The following is a 17853-nucleotide window of genomic DNA, read 5'->3' as shown; positions in this document are numbered from 1 at the left end:
AACTGTTGTATTGAAAATGTATATCAGGTAAATGAAAAAATCACATGCGATGCCTCCTTTCTTATAGTTATCTTTTTTTGTCTGTTTTAGGTATTGAACCTCTTATAATATGAGTCTTTGTCTGATGTTGTTGCTGTGCTTGTGTCATTTTCTGTGCCCACATCTACGTCAATGTCTGTGATGTGTCTGAGTTTGTGTCATCCCAAGGATCGTGTTATTGAGGTTGTTATGTGCCTGTCTGAGATCTGCCATATGAGTTCCCTCGTCTGTAGATTTCGTGCAGTGTTCTTGAAACCTTAACGGTTGCGTTGCTTAGAGCACACTATTTGTCTGGGTCTCGTAGCATTTCTTTGATGTCGTTATGCTCTGTTACAGATCTTATATGTGTGAGGGTGTTGAATGTAATGTCACATGTTCAGGAGACATATATGCACCACACATGCATGTAGTACTTTAGCCAAGGCACACTCCGTTCAAGCCCAGTCGCAATGTGAACAATGGCATGGGTGGATCCGTATGCTTGTGATGAAGCTGTACCTGTAAATTGTGGAAGACGGAGAAAACACGATGACCTTTGTCGGTCATCTCCCAGTCCATTTTTCAGGTGTCAAGGTGGCAGTTATTTAATTGACTCATGTCTACAATGTTTTCTCCTGTTATTCGTGGAATCTTGTAGTGTGTACCCCTCTTGACCCAGCACACCACCACTCTGTGGTAGATAATGACGTCAATGCGGCAAGACCCCAGATCCACACACACGGCTTCTACTGACGTGGTGCCAAAAGCACGCAGCATTCTGAGTAGCATGCTCCTCTGCCCCAGCCTCACTCTGCTTCTATAGGCCACTGGACAGGCAGTGTGTTTATGCACCTGCTGCGAAGCATAGTAAGGCTTCCGAGAGAGCTGTGTCATATGTTTGTAGCGCATGCACAGGGCCATATACTGATTTCATTGCCAATGCACTTACTGTTAAAGTCAAAGACAATGAATTTTGCACGTGAACAATGCGTATACATGCCCACAATTAGCAACAATGACAGTGTTCAACATGCCTTCTTAATATAATTAAGGTGTAATACAATAAGGCATTGTTTGACATAAGAATTTCTTTATTATTCAGGGGGATGTATGGGAGCGAAAGAAGTTTTGTAAAGTATATATTTTGGTACAAAGTCCGTAAGTGAATTTAAGGAAACACAACGCCTGCTCCACAGAGATTCCAGTACTTCGTGCTTTGGTGAACCAGGACAGTCAGCCATGGGCATGCATAAACTGTGGATCCAATTTACATTTAAAAGCCTCGTACGCCATAGGTGGACTATACAATTCACACACAGTAATACCTAATCATGGAAGACAGAACACTTATTCTGAAGTTACATCACGAACTGGAAACTGACAAGCATTTGCCAAATGTCGTGCATAAAAGTAATGCAGGTGATGTAACACAAAAAGAGGTGCATGCTAACAGCCAACGAGAAGAAAGAATCGAAAAAATTATTAAAGAGACAGACCACAGCGAGAATCTGTAGAAATGCCAGGTACCTCTCTGCTTGAGGTGACAAGCAAACATGCACACCGCAAAACATACGATATTGTTAAACACAGTGTACATACTGTCGAGGAAATACTTTAAAATATATTGTATGTAGTATATTCAAAATTAGTGGAATCTCGGTAAAGTACGTAACAGAAAAGGAATTATACCAATTTATAGAGTTACGAAAACTTGAGGGACGCAGTCCCAATAAAATATCAAAAACCGATGAGGGAACTCACTGGAAAAGGAAACAAATGTTAAAACAGATCACAAAACAAATTACGACAGAATTTAAATGAATGGCCGAGAATTGTGTTAGTAAGTATATCAAGAAGAGAGCAGAACGTGTGTCGAGAAAGACTTTCGTTATGCATGGTTCCAATAATGTACAGGTAGAAGAAAGTTAAGACCTTTCTCGCTGACAGCTGTGCGATCGCGTAAAACACCTTACATAAAAGATCACAAGCTATGAAAGACTAAGTGCCTACGAATGATAACCTCTGAAACGGAGAGGCTTCGAATGTGCCAGCGTTGTCGGCATCTAGAGAAAGTGGCTGGAAATCAGTGAAACCAAGAGCAGATAGTGATGTGTTGAGCGCCCACAACTCATCTCAGAACACCGAGGTCACAGGTTTGTACAGCAGGGCAAGTGGTGATTTGTTGCAGATCTGGCGACACATTATAATTCTGGTGCCGGCACAAGTGGTTCACAGCACAAAGTTTGACACAAGTTGTTGAATGTGAATATTCATACTATATGACCTGATACAAGTTTGCATGTGGACAGAATTAAAGCATCATTGTTGGATCTTGTCCTCTCGTCTTGTGTAGGGTGCCTAATGGATGCTTCGTTCTCAGAATGCTATACAACAATTCAAGCAAATAACTTTAATAGTTTTACTTCGTTAAAGCAGATTGACAATACTTAACTTCAATGTAAAAAGGAGTCGCAAGCGATGGGCGAAATGCAATATAAATTAGTCTAGTGCAGTATGCAATGTTCAGGCAAGTCTGTCTCTCAGTTTGTGGATCACAACTATCAGTTCTCGTAGCAGTCTCTGCTAGGCCATGCTAATGCTGTCCACTAATGTCTGGCCGAGGCTAGCAGGAGCGGCGCCTATATTCATTTCTTGCAGTTGTCACTCCAGTCATGGTGCGGTCCTAATCAGTGCACCACTGGCCCATGTCGTTTCACTGCCTTCTCTGGTCTTGCGTTCTTTGTCTTCGTTCTGGCGCCAGTTGTTACACCAGAACAGTCATTACCACTGTAGTGGGAGCAGGCTCATCGAGACTGGACAGTAGATCACTAGAAACGTATGGTCTAGTAGGATGAATCATGTTCTTTTGGTTACATTATGCTGATGGCAATATCCAGACATGCCATCATCCAGGTGAATAGTTACCCAAAAGATGCACAACATATATGCTGGACAGTGAGAGCTGGACTATGTGGTGGGTGTAATCATCTGGGCTTACATGGCATCTGTAACCGATGCCACCATGACAGCTGAGGATTACCTGTACACTAATGCAGATAAACTGTACATTTTCACGCTTTATGTCTTCCTCAACGACGATGACCCTGTCACGAAGACAGGATTGTGGTACAGTGACTGGAGGAGAATGATACTGAACTCGTCTTGTCTCGTCCACATAATTTGCATAGTGTCAACCTGATGGAACACATCTGGCCCGCTAGCAGACGCCACCTCCACTCTTACAAAACAATAGTCCATAATTTTCGAGAGCACAGTGTTGTGTAAATGTAGAGATAACACACACATAAATTTAATCAGAATTATGCACAGGAAGGCTAAGTAAGGGTGACAGTTATACTGAATCTTCTGCAAGGTTCGCAGAAGAGCTTCTGTAAAGTTTGGAAGGTAGGAGACGAGGTACTGGTAGAAGTAAAGCTGTGAGGACGGGGCGTGAGTCGTGCTCGGGTAGTTCAGTTGGTAGAGCACTTGCCCGCGAAAGGCAAAGGTCCCGAGTTCGAGTCTCGGTCTGGCACACAGTTTTAATCTGCCAGGAAGTTTCATTAACAACCTTGCTTGATTATAGCCACACACACACACACACACACACACACACACACACATATATAATATATATATATATATATATATATATATATATATATATATATATATATATATATATAAACACAAATTTACGTAAGTCAGAGCTTCCAGATGAGCAGGAATTCCTTATGCTATTGACTAGTTTTTACCACGAGGAAAAAGGAATTTTTTCTTCTTTCTTAGAGTACCTTTTACATGTGAGTCTAGTAATACCAGTTATGGCAGGCGAGAGAATGAATCAGGTCTTAGTGCCCTGCATTTTAAACAGTACAACCATTGGTGCCTTAGACTTTCACAGACATAGCAGAGGCTAACAGTCGAATAAACCCGCAGGTGGCAGGCCGCGGTGGCCGAACGGTACTTGGCACTTCAGTCCGGAACCGCGCGACTGCTATGATCGCAGGCTCGAATCGTACCTCGGGCATGGATGTGTCCTTAGGTTAGTTAGGTTTAAGTAGTTCTACGTTCTAGGGGATTGATCTCAGATGTTAAGTCTCACAGTGCTTCTTCATGCCGCAACTGCCAACTATCCACAAGAGCCCATACAGCCACATCTTAAACCCACGCGAACAGCTCACTTTTCCCCTTTCCCTCTAGAGGGAGACACCAATGCCTTCAATTGCGACAACGGCGCCACCGCCAGAAAACGGAGGGCAACTGCTTGACGCTACGTGCTGTGGCGCGCTTTTCAAAGCTAACTTTAACATAGGTCACCAGTGGTCCTAACACCACCAGTCCCTAGCAGTTCCAGGTCTGATGACGAGGTCCTATATCGTGCTGACGCTTCAGACGCAACAGTCCTCGATACCAGCACTCATGGTCACACTGAGGCATAAACTGTCTCCTTGATCCCTTCATGGGTTACCAAATGACTGACAACCTATTGCTCCAGTGGAACTGTGGCGGTTTTTTCTCCCACCTCGCTGAATTATGACAACTTTTAAGCATTAGATTTGCGTTCTGCATTGCTTTTCAAGAAACGTTGTTTCCTGTGATGTGGACCCCAGTTCTTTGTGCCTGACAGGGGTATTACAAAAATTGTACTCACTGTGACAGACTGCGAGGTGGAGTCTGCATCTATGTCTATGTCTGTAGCGAACCTATTCCCCCTTGAAACACTTTTGGAAACTGTGAGGACAATACAAGAAATTACCATCTGCAAGTTATACGTCCCTCCAGACGGTGAAGTGTTGCACCATGTATTAGCTGCACTAATTTCTCATCTCTCGCCTCCACCCCCACTTTTCCTACTTCTGGGTGATTTTAATGCCCCTAACTTTGTTTGATGATGGCGTCCTCTTGGGTAAAATATTCCGGAGGTAAAATAGTCCCCCATTCGGATTTCCGGGCGGGGACCATACAAGAGGACGTCGTTATCAGGAGGAAGAAAACTGGCGTTCTACGGATCGGAGTGTGGAATGTCAGATCCCTTAATCGGGCAGGTAGATTAGAAAATTTAAAAAGGGAAATGGATAGGGTAACGTTAGATATAGTGGGAATTAGTGAAGTTCGGTGGCAGGAGGAACAAGACTTTTGGTCAGGTGATTACAGGGTTATAAATACAAAATCAAATAGGGGTAATTCAGGAGTAGGTTTAATAATGAATAAAAAAATAGGATTGCGGCTTAGCTACTACAAACAGCATAGTGAACGCATTATTGTGGCCAAGATAGACACAAAGCCCATGCCTACTACAGTAGTACAAGTTTATATGCCAACTAGCTCTGCAGATGATGAAGAAATTGATGAAATGTATGATGACATAAAAGAAATTATTCAGGTAGTGAAGGGAGACGAAAATTTAATAGTCATGGGTGACTGGAATTCGTCAGTAGGAAAAGGGAGAGAAGGAAACATAGTAGGTGAATATGGATTGGGGGGAAGAAATGAAAGAGGAAGCCGCCTTGTAGAATTTTGCACAGAGCACAACTTAATCATAGCTAACACTTGGTTCAAGAATCATAAAAGAAGGTTGTATACCTGGAAGAATCCTGGAGATACTAAAAGGTATCAGATAGATTATGTAATGGTAAGACAGAGATTTAGGAACCAGGTTTTAAATTGTAAGACATTTCCAGGGGCAGATCTGGATTCTGACCACAATCTATTGGTTATGAACTGCAGATTGAAACTGAAGAAACTGCAAAAAGGTGGGAATTTAAGAAGATGGGACCTGGATAAACTGAAAGAACCAGAGGTTGTACAGAGTTTCAGGGAGAGCATAAGGGAACAATTGACAGGAATGGGGAAAAGAAATACAGTAGAAGAAGAATGGGTAGCTCTGAGGGATGAAGTAGTGAAGGCAGCAGACGATCAAGTAGGTAAAAAGACGTGGGCTAATAGAAATCCTTGGGTAACAGAAGAGATATTGAATTTAATTGATGAAAGGAGAAAATATAAAAATGCAGTAAATGAAGCAGACAAAAAGGAATACAAACGTATCAAAAATGAGATTGACAGGAAGTGCAAAATGGCTAAGCAGGGATGGCTAGAGGACAAATGTAAGGATGTAGAGGCCTGTCTCACTAGGGGTAAGATAGATACTGCCTACAGGAAAATTAAAGAGACCTTTGGAGAGAAGAGAGCCACTTGTATGAATATCAAGAGCTCAGATGGAAACCCAGTTCTAAGAAAAGATGGGAAGGCAGAAAGGTGGAAGGAGTATATAGAGGGTTTATACAAGGGCGATGTACTTGAGGACAATATTATGGAAATGGAAGAGGATGTAGATGAAGACGAAATGGGAGATAAGATACTGCGTGAAGAGTTTGACAGAGCACTGAAAGACCTGAGTCGAAACAAGGCCCCGGGAGTAGATAACATTCCATTAGAACTACTGATGGCCTTGGGAGAGCCAGTCATGACAAAACTACCATCTGGTGAGCAAGATGTATGAGACAGGTGAAATACCCTCAGACTTCAAGAAGATTATAATAATTCCAATCCCAAAGAAAGCAGGTGTTGACAGATGTGAAAATTACCGAACTATCAGTTTAATAAGTCTCAGCTGCAAAATACTAACGCGAATTCTTTACAGACGAATGGAAAAACTGGTAGAAGCCGACCTCGGGGAAGATCAGTTTGGATTCCGTAGAAATGTTGGAACACGTGGGGGAATACTAACCTTACGACTTATCTTAGAAGAGAGATTAAGAAAAGGCAAACCTACGTTTCTAGCATTCGTAGACTCAGAGAAAGCTTTTGACAATGTTAACTGGAATACTCTTTCAAATTCTGAAAGTGGCAGGGGTAAAATACAGGGAGCGAAAGGCTATTTACAATATATACAGAAACCAGATGGCAGTTATAAGAGTCGAGGGGCATGAAAGGGAAGTAGTGGTTGGGAAAGGAGTGAGACAGGGTTGTAGCCTCTCCCCGATGTTATTCAATCTGTATATTGAGCAAGGAGTAAAGGAAACAAAAGAAAAATTCGGAGTAGGTATTAAAATTCATGGAGAAGAAGTAAAAACTTTGAGGTTTGCCGATGACATTGTAATTCTGTCAGAGACAGCAGAGGACTTGGAAATGCAGTTGAACGGAATAGACAGTGTCTTCAAAGGAGGATATAAGATGAACATCAACAAAAGCAAAACGAGGATAATGGAATGTAGTCAAATTAAATCGGGTGAGGCTGAGGGAATTAGATTAGGAAATGAGACACTTAAAGTAGTAAACGAGTTTTGCTATTTAGGGAGTAAAATAACTGATGATGGTCGAAGTAGAGAGGATATAAAATGTAGACTGGGAATGGCAAGGAAATCGTTTCTGAAGAAGAGAAATTTGTTAACATCGTGTATAGATCTGTCAGGAAGTCGTTTCTGAAAGTATTTGTATGGAGTGTAGCCATGTATGGAAGTGAAACATGGACGATAACTAGTTTGGACAAGAAGAGAATAGAAGCTTTCGAAATGTGGTGCTACAGAAGAATGCTGAAGAGAAGGTGGTTAGATCATGTAACTAATGAGGAAGTATTGAATAGGATTGGGGAGAAGAGAAGTTTGTGGCACAACTTGACTAGAAGAAGGGATCGGTTGGTAGGACATGTTTTGAGGCATCAAGGGATCACAAATTTAGCATTGGAAGGCAGCGTGGAGGGTAAAAATCGTAGAGGGACACCAAGAGATGAATACACTAAGCAGATTCAGAAGGATGTAGGTTGCAGTAGGTACTGGGAGATGAAGAAGCTTGCACAGGATAGAGTAGCATGGAGAGCTGCATCAAACCAGTCTCAGGACTGAAGACCACAACAACAACAACCTTGTTTGGGGTGGAACCAAGATTGCTGCTGTGGTAAAGCTGTCGAGGATCTACTAACTCACCTCGGCTTTTGCCTCCTCATTACAGGTGCTCCCATTCACTTTAGTGTGGCATCTGACAGATACTGAGCCATTGATCCCTTGGTTTGCAGTCCTCGTCTGCTCCTTTATATCCACTGGAGATCTCATGGCAACTTGTGTGGTAGTGACCACTTACCACTCTTTCTGTCCCTACCCCAGCATCGCTTGGACACTTGCCCATATGGACTCTCACCAAGGCTGAATGGGATGCTTTCAAGGGCACTACAACTATTGAATCTCCTTTGCATGGGACCACCATTACTATCATTGTTTCCCAAGCTGAATCTTGAATCCCTTGTTCCTCAGGTTGTCCCAGTGGTAGTCAGTGCCTTGGTGGTCACTCAAAATCGCTGTGGCCATTAGAGACTGTAGGTTGTCCCTTCAACATCATAAGCGCCATTGATTTCTAGAGCACCTCATTGCCCTCAAACTGCATTGTGTCCAGGTCTGTCAGCTCATTGAATGATGGGACTATTGGGAACGATACATCTCCACCACTGGCACAAAAACCTCTCCTTCCCAGGTCTGGACCAATCTCAGATGCCTTTACGGATATGAGACTCCTTCAGGTATACATGGAATTTCGACAGATGGAGCTGTATATGCCGATCCACATGTAATTGCAGAATGTCTTGTGGATCATTATCTTCGCGTCTCTGCATCTGACAATTAAATCGTGGTGAAACGACAATTCCTATCTCTCGCTCCACACCAATCCGAGACATATAGTGCTCCCTTCAGTGAGTGGGAATTGCTCAGGGCCCTTGCCGATTCTCCTGACTCAACCCCTGGGGCAGACTACATCCATTCCCGAAAGCTTAAATGTCTGTGAGTGGATTATCAGCGCCACTTCCTTGCCATCATCAACTGAATCTTGAGCGATGGCGACTCCCCATCGCAGTGCCAGTTAAGTATGATCATCCCAGTGCTAAAGCCTGGTAAGAACCTGCTAGATTTGGACTGTTATCGTCCTATCAGCCTCACCAACGTTCTGTGCAAGCTGCTTGAATGTATGGTGAGCTGGCCGTTGTGTTGGCTCCTCAAGTCTCAGCGTCTTCTGGCTCCCTCCCAGGGCGGTTTTTGGCGAGTTCGCTCCACCACTGACAACTTACTCTACCCAGAGACTGCCATCTGAATGGCCTTCTCCTGGCGTCAGCACCTGATTTCCGCCTTTTTTGGTCTGACGAAAGCCTACAATATCACTTGGCGACACCACATCCTCTCTACTCTGCATGAGTGGTGTCTTTGGGGCCCGCTCCCGATTTTTATACGGAACTTTTTGTCGCTACGCATTTCAGAGCTCGAGCTGGTGCCTCACACTGTTCGCCTCACATCCAAGAGAATGGGGTCCCAAATGGCTCTGTCCTGAGCGTTCCAATCTTTTTAATCATCGTTAATGGTCCTCAATATCTCCCCACCTATATGCTGATGATTTTTGTATTTCCCTTTGCTCCTCTTCTGTTGGTGGCTGAACGTCGACTGCTGGAAGTCATACAAAAGGTGCAGCAGTGGGTCCTCACTCACAGGTTTCAGTTTTCAGCTGCCAAGACTTGTGTCATGCCCTTCTGTTTTTGTTGTACTGCCATCTCCATCTGGAACTTTACCTTGATGACCAACTACTTAATGTAGTGGAGACTTTCTGCTTTTTGGGACTGGTCTTTGATACTTTTTTAACTTGGCTTCCCCATCTTCGTCAGCTTAAGAAAATGTGCTGGCAGCATGTTCATGTTATGCAATGCCTGCACCACAACGAATTGGGTGCTGATCGCCCTACACTGCTGCAGCTGTGCAAAGCACTTTGCAGTCCTTTCCTATGGATGCCTGGTGTGTGGTTCTGCTTTGCCCTCAGCATTCCAACTGCTGGACTCTATACACCACTGTGCGACAGGAGCTTCCTAAACCAGCGTCCTAATAAAGGCTGGTGTTCCTCCATTGCGAATTAGGTGACAGCAGTTGCTTGCGAACTATACTGCCCATATTCGTTATTCGCCTTACCATTCAAATTATGATCTCCTTTCCCTAATATGGCTACCCATCCCTGACAACAGCAGCGCAGATTGGGGATGCCAATTGCAGTTTGTGTTTGCTTCTTACTGATCTCGACACTTTCCTTCTATCACTTTTCTATGTGTTCACTTCGTGGTCCATACCACAGCCACTGGTTCGTCTGGACCTATCGCAAAGCCCAAAAGGCTCAGTTCCACCTGTGGCCTCCATGGCAGTTTTTCTCTGTTCTTGGTGAGTTCCAGGACTCAGAAACAGTCTACACAGATGGCTCAATGGCTCTTGTTGGCTTCGCTTATGCTCACATTGGACATGCTGAACAGAGTTCCTAGCTGGATTGCTTCAGTGTTTTCACTGCACAGTTGGTAGCTATCTCTTGCACTCTTCAGCATATCCATTCCTGCACAGGTGAGTCCTTCGTCATCTGTAGTGACTTTTTAAGTAGCATACAAGCTCTCAATCAGTGCTTCCCTCACCACCCTTTGCAAGCTTCTACAAGGCGGCTTCCTCTTTCATTTCTTCCCCCAATCCATATGCTGTTAAGTTTTCAGGATCTGGGATGCTGAATGACACACGGTCAGTACACCAAATAAACTATGTGTTGTCAAGGAGCATACGAATCTGTGATAATCATCCATGCAAGCTACTCGCAGGGAGTCTGTTGTCCTTAGCTAACCCCACATCGGCCGCACCTGGCTGACTCATAGACACCTCCTCCGTCGCTAGGCTGTACCTCAGTGTTGCTGTAGGTCCCACTTGACTGTCGTCCTCATCTCACTGGACTGCCCTAGTTTAGTTGCTCTGCAGTGGACTTTTAACCTTCCCATCACACTGTTAACGGTGTTTGGAGTCAATGTCTTAACGGTTGACATCGTTTTACGTTTTATTTGCGAGGGGAATTTTTATCACACAATCTACCTTTATTTTAACTCTTCCTCACTCTTTCTTTGCTGTTTTTTAGCCTTGGTGTTCGTATTTTCCCTGTACAAGTTCGTCTAGCCTTGTCTTTAAGGCTGGAGGTTTTAGTGTGTTGCAGAGTGGCTCGCTCATCCTTTATTTCTGTCGTGATCACCCAGTCCTGGCCATCTGCTATGTTATTCTGATACCATTCACTATTTTTTCTTTTAGTTTACGTTTTCCCCTTTTGTTAGCCTTTTTTGTTTTCTTCTTCAGTGTAGTTTCGAGTCAGTCTTTCTCCTTTTACTTTCCCGAAATCGTTTTGGTAATGTTTTTAACCCGAGAGCTGTTTGAATGTTGGGAAAGGGACAGATGACAGCGTAGTTTGACCCCTTTATTCACCACACCAACCAACCAACTAAAACTGCTTCTCATAAAGAATCGAGCTCAATGCAGTTTTCGCAGTACTATAGCTAGGAACAAGTCAGATCTATTGCCAGAATGTACATATATATTTTATATCAGACCTCAGCTTGTAAATCACATCCAGCGAAAATGATAGTTGGGTTTGACAATGCATATGACTGAGTGAAAAACAATTTTTAATATGACTGTGAGCAAAATGCGATTTAACAGATGAGTGAGTAACATGATATACAGTGTTATAATTAACGAGGCATCCACAGTCATCGTTAGTCAGCATCTTATGACACCACTATACCCAGATTAGTATGGGATGTCTGCTGCCAGCAACATCACACGCTTCTGATTTTAAATCACATCTCGTAATATGACAAGGACTTCAGGTTTCCAAGATGAAGAAGATATGTAAGGAAAATGCTCATAAATCAGTTTGCCGTTCAACAGGAACTAAAATTTGCAGAAAACTGCGCACGTTTGAACAGCAAGACCAGTAATTGACTACGAAACAATTCCAGCTCATAAAACTAGCCTAAATATCGTCTCCATAAATGTAACAGACGAGAGGATGCTTGCGGATCTTATGTATTTTCCCACAATTTACAATACGATTTGAGTTAGTTAGGAACATAACCGTATGTCAGTGTTTGAAAGGGTAGACGTCTGTGACACAAAAATTACTTATAAGATCCAAGTGGTATCTTTCATGAAGACTTATACCATTGGTAAAAGCATTTAACAGTAGTATTTCCGCTGTCCACAACATTTCCAAACAGAACACAGGCAGTGGTGTATTCCTTCATGTGTAATGACAGCACCTTCAAGACCATCTTTAGTGTCACAATGCTACAGGACATGCAAATGTTGGATCTCAAGCCATGGAACTGAACGTCACGGAAGACAAGAAATTATTGCTATGTCCAAATGCATTCTCATTCCATATGAAGCATCTAGCAAATACACTTCGATCAATGTAGATCTAATAAATCACAAGCTAGATTCTGTTTCTGAGTATTAGTTGGACACAGTTTTTTTTCAGGGAATAATCTAAATAATCCCTTGCTGACCACAAAACTCAGAGCCAGCAGGTAGGAGGTAATTTGTGATAATGTTCCCGTCACAGATAAATTATACAGTTTCCTATCCCTCCAAGTTTACTTTGCCTGCAATTCTGAATAGTAGACAAACGAAGAATGGAGCTGCATGGTGGAAAAAACATGTTCACCAACAGAGCAACTTACAAACACACGGAATTCAAGTGCATTCCTAAACCGAAATATACTGATCACTAATGCACTAAATCACTGTTTTAAAGAAAAGAAATTCTATTAACTGTCTCTCAAAGTGAAAGATTAAAAAATCTGTTAAAGTGTCTGTTCATGCTAAGCAGGAAATCTAACTTGCGGTCGTGATGTGAAACAAAATTTAAACTGTCACTAATGTTCATTACATTACTTTGCAAGTTCAAGTTTTCTGAGTGGTTTTCCAGGATATCATTTCACTTCAGTGCATGTTCATTGTTTTCAGTGTGATTGGCTTCTTCTTTCTTAGTGCATTAGATTAATTTCACTTCAATTATTGCTTATGGCACATACTGTCTCTCAAATGGTTCAAGTGGCTTGGAGCACTATGGGACTTCTAAGGTCATCAGTCCCCTATAACAACTACTTAAATCAATCTAACCTAAGGACATCACACATATCCATGCCCGTGGCAGGATTCGAACCTGCGACAGTAGCGGTCGCGCGGTTCCAGACTGTAGCGCCTAGAACCACTCGGCCGCCCCGGCCGGGTGCCTCTCAAAACTACTTACTATAACTGAATTATATTTTTATAGTAGGTTTGTGTTCCTGCTACTTTCATGAGGTGAAACATTATTTTTCATCACTAGAGAGGAAAAATTGTGTGCCAAAATTATAAATGAAAAACACTGTTTTGAGAATCATTCAGCTAAAAGTCCGTTAAGTGTAACAAAATTTTTATAAAGTCATTCATACATTTCAGAGTGGATCATAAGTTACCCCATTTCCTGTTAGTATTCTACGTACAGTAATCCATATGCAGAGAGAAAACTTTTAATTTATGGGAGCACGGTCAGTCCCATGGTTTGAGATCCTACATCTGCATGTACTGTAGCATTGTGGCACTAAAGGCAGTCTTGAAGATGCTGTCATTACATAGAAAGTGACACACCACTGGCTGTGTTCTGTTAGGAAATTTTTTGGGCAGTGGAAGGACCGCTGCTAAATACTGAAAGAATTGGGAGTGACTCATTATTACTAACAAAGTTTATATGTATGTAATATTTGTCAAAAATATGAGAGAAAATGCTAGGAAAGCTTATGATGTGTAGTTTTCATTTTCATGCATGCAATTTTGGGCATGGTTGGCAGGTCTCTACCATATCCATTGAACATCAGTGCTAGAAACACCACTCAACAAATTGCCTGCTACACCACACCCCATCAGAGATCACTCGAGTATAGGAGGTGGCTATCATCGGTTCATAGCTGAGGCACGCCCATGCTGGGTGGTACCACTACCAGCCCCAATAACCACACATATGAAAGGCAAAGACTCATCGCTCTGTAGAAGTTGTGTGTGGCTGCTTCAGCAACAGATTTAGAGTACAGAGTAGCGGATCATTTTTTAACAGCGAAACACTTTGTGGCACAGAAGCCCACATACGACTGATCTAACAGAATATAGAATTGCAGCATCTTGTCCACCCAGAAAATCTGTTGGATTGGAGGAGAGGGGATCATGCACTGGGTGTACTCATGAGGCAACGAGCTGTAATTAAAGTGGGGGTTCCACAAAATATTCAGTAGTAATGAGAAACCGTAGTAGATTAAGTGTCTTAAATCGTCACTGATTCTGGTCAGGTTATAAATGATTACCATTAAAGTACCAGTAATGATAGATTAACGCCTGTTTGTGAAGCAGCTTCCACAGCTCCGTATTAAATTGCCCAAACAGCTCAGAGTCTGGCTCTCATCTGTAGGAGTTTTTTGAATCTGGAGATGTGACTTTGACGTCTGTCAGTGATCTGTGCATTTAAAAACAAAGTAGCACTACTTCAAACATTCAGTGTCACACCGTGGGTACACCTTCACCAGACTACACACACACACACACACACACACACACACACACACACACAAAACAAACACACACACACACACACACACACACACACACACACACACTCAAACATGTGTGCGAGGCAAACATAAATACACTGCCTTCACCAGGACCACACCAAGTTAAGCACTGTGGGAGTCAAAAGGGCTTCAGAGCTGTTCGTTCCTGTACAGTCATTCAGGATTGACGTCTGTTTCTCTCTATATAGAAAACATCCATTATTATCTGATGGAGTTATCAGAACTATAAAATGAGTTTTGAGTATGTCAACTGTATGATTTTCAATAGAATCAGCAACATTTGCAAATCTGTCTGCCCAAAATATTTCTAGAAAAAGGAATTATGTATTTTATCGATCAGTGGATATTGGATTCATTATTTTAATACGTCATTTACCAGAATAATGGAAATAATTACTTCTTAATTGCCTTTAGTTTCAAAAAATGTTACTAAATTCCTCCCCTGAGCACATGCCACACAGTGCGTTGTATCAGCATGTAGGTATTTTCGTTTAGACCCGTCCTAGCGAGATTGTCGCATGTAAGTTACATACTTCAGCACTTTCCAGGAAACAAGATTTACTTTCCAACGGTTGTCATATCGATACAAGTACATTAAACTTTAATTTACTCTCACGGTCTCGCTGTCGCCTTAAGGCGCATCACAGCCAGAGGAATATAAGACGAAAGTTTCTCTCTCTCTTTCTCTCTCTCTCTCTCTTTGTCTCTCTCTCTCTTTCTCTCTCTGTGTGTATGTTTCTGTGTGTGTGTGTGTGTGTGTGTGTTTGTTTGTTTGTTTGTTTGTGTTAGTTCCTGTGTGTATGTGCATCTGTCAATGAGTGTGATTGTGTGTAGTGGTAGAGGAGTCCAGTTTGGTATTATTGCTGTATCCGAAACGTAACTACTAAATGGTTTCCTGGTTAACAGTGGCTTTCTCTGTTTGACGAGTTTGTGTCAAGAAACTTGTTGATAATTGGGTTTACTTTTGCCCCTGTAATAACAGAAACTTCTCTTTAAATAGCAGGAGACGTCATTAGCATTATTTGTCACATTTGCAAGTTTCAGAGAGGACTGCTGCACACAGAGACGTAGTAATGGCTGAACGAAGTGGAAGGCAACAACTTCTATAACGACTGAATTCTAAGGTCAAAAAACTAACGATCACGAATTAAAGTGACAAAATGTGATAACTTTGTATCTTGAGAGTTGGAGTGTAGGAATTTTTTGTAGAGAGTGCATGAAGAATTTGAGAGGATGACGTAACTGTGCATCTGTACGTTAATATAAAACAACTTTCTCAGGGTTCTGTATCACAGAAGGGAGATTTATCAGTTGTCAGAGAGATGAGTTATAGAATTGGTTACAGTTGTACCACTCTGATACGTTTCTTCATCAGAAGTGTGTGTTTGAACAAAAGTACGAGAATTTCTGTGTTTTGTGTAGGACCCTCTCAGCAGCGGAGAAAGGAAGGAGGCTGATTAAGGCAGCTAGCGATGGGGCAGTGCAAGAGCTGCAGATGCTGCTGGCAGCTGGGGCTGATGTGGGTGCGACGGATGGGAACAAGAGTGCGACGGATGGGAACAAGAATACTGCGCTGCACTGGGCAGCCTGGCAGGGTCACGTGGAAGCGGCGAGCTGTCTGGTGGGGGCTGGCGCGGAGGTGGACGCCGGGAACTGGGTCCAGAACACGCCGCTGCACTGGGCTGCATGGGGCGGCCGGCCGGCCGTGGTGCGGCTGCTGGAGGAGGCCTCTGCAGACCCCAATGCCAGGAATGTGGACGGGGACACGCCGCTGCACTTCGCGGCCGAGCATGGCCGCACGGAGGAGGCGATTGCACTACTCGATGCAGGGGCTGACAGCGGGGCCAGGAATCACAAGGGGAAAACCCCAGTGGACCGCGCCAGGCAGTTCAACCACCAACACTGGATAGACAGGATAAGACGAGACTAGCAGTACAATACACACCTCTGAAGTAAAAACAACGCTAGTCTACCAAAATCACAACAGTAGCGACAGTGTGAGATTCATATAAACTAATGTGTGTAGCAAGAAGCGAGTTTCCTTCCATGAAAACTCAACAATAATCGAAACGTATATCATTAATAATAAACATGTTTTTAACTAAATTCATTATTGTAAAGTAATTGGTAAGAATATGCTACTACAAATAACACCACATCCAGTGTGGCAGTAAGGCGCTGTACTGTTGCGGTAAGTTGTTGGACCACAGTAACAATAAATCTTTAATTTAATCAAGAACAATTCATTTATTGAGCCAACTGTGCAGTTTGTAAACACTGCCAGTGCAGGTCGGCCAAGTATGACTTTAAGTAAACAGTTATGATGAAAGTCCAAAGACAGTCGTCTGAACAGAAAAAGAGCATGTTGTATTGAGCAGGAACATCAGTCATCCCCAAGGAAACCCCAGAGGCTTAGTTTGTGCCTCAGAATACTGTAATACAGTATCACAGTTACTGTGGAAAAAATAACAATGATTACTCAAAACAAACCATTCCTCTTACAATACCATAAAGATACGAGGGCAGTTCAATAAGTAATGCAACACATTTTTTTTCTCGGCCAAGTTTGGTTGAAAAAACCGGAAATTTCTTGTGGAATATTTTCAAACGTCCCCGCTTCGTCTCGTATAGTTTCATTGACTTCCGACAGGTGGCAGCGCTGCACGGAGCTGTTAAAATGGCGTCTGTAACGGATGTGCGTTGCAAACAACGGGCAGTGATCGAGTTTCTTTTGGCGGAAAACCAGGGCATCTCAGATATTCATAGGCGCTTGCAGAATGTCTACGGTGATCTGGCAGTGGACAAAAGCACGGTGAGTCGTTGGGCAAAGCGTGTGTCCTCATCGCCGCAAGGTCAAGCAAGACTGTCTGATCTCCCGCGTGCGGGCCGGCCGTGCACAGCTGTGACTCCTGCAATGGCGGAGCGTGCGAACACACTCGTTCGAGATGATCCACGGATCACCATCAAACAACTCAGTGCTCAACTTGACATCTCTGTTGGTAGTGCTGTCACAATTGTTCACCAGTTGGGATATTCAAAGGTTTGTTCCCGCTGGGTCCCTCGTTGTCTAACCGAACACCATAAAGAGCAAAGGAGAAACATCTGTGCGGAATTGCTTGCTCGTCATGTGGCTGAGGGTGACAATTTCTTGTCAAAGATTGTTACAGGCGATGAAACATGGGTTCATCACTTCGAACCTGAAACAAAACGGAAATCAATGGAGTGGCGCCACACCCAATCCCCTACCAAGAAAAAGTTTAAAGCCATACCCTCAGCCGGTAAAGTCATGGTTACAGTCTTCTGGGACGCTGAAGGGGTTATTCTGTTCGATGTCCTTCCCCATGGTCAAACGATCAACTCTGAAGTGTACTGTGCTACTCTTCAGAAATTGAAGAAACGACTTCAGCGTG

General features: G+C 43.0%; 1 protein-coding gene across 1 annotated transcript in view; it reads left to right on the top strand.

Moving 5' to 3' along the window:
• Positions 1-16549, top strand: part of LOC126212841 (ankyrin-3-like) — a 59311-nt gene extending 42762 nt beyond the window's left edge. Inside the window, exon 5 of the mRNA XM_049940259.1 lies at positions 15866-16549. Coding sequence (XP_049796216.1) covers positions 15866-16373 — 508 coding nt within the window. The 3' untranslated portion in view covers positions 16374-16549. The remainder of the gene's footprint in view (positions 1-15865) is intronic.
• The last annotated feature ends 1304 nt before the right edge of the window (positions 16550-17853 follow it).

Source organism: Schistocerca nitens, chromosome 11 (assembly GCF_023898315.1).
Source record: "Schistocerca nitens isolate TAMUIC-IGC-003100 chromosome 11, iqSchNite1.1, whole genome shotgun sequence".
NCBI classification, from domain to species: domain Eukaryota; kingdom Metazoa; phylum Arthropoda; class Insecta; order Orthoptera; family Acrididae; genus Schistocerca; species Schistocerca nitens.
This window is presented reverse-complemented; position numbering and strand designations above follow the sequence as displayed.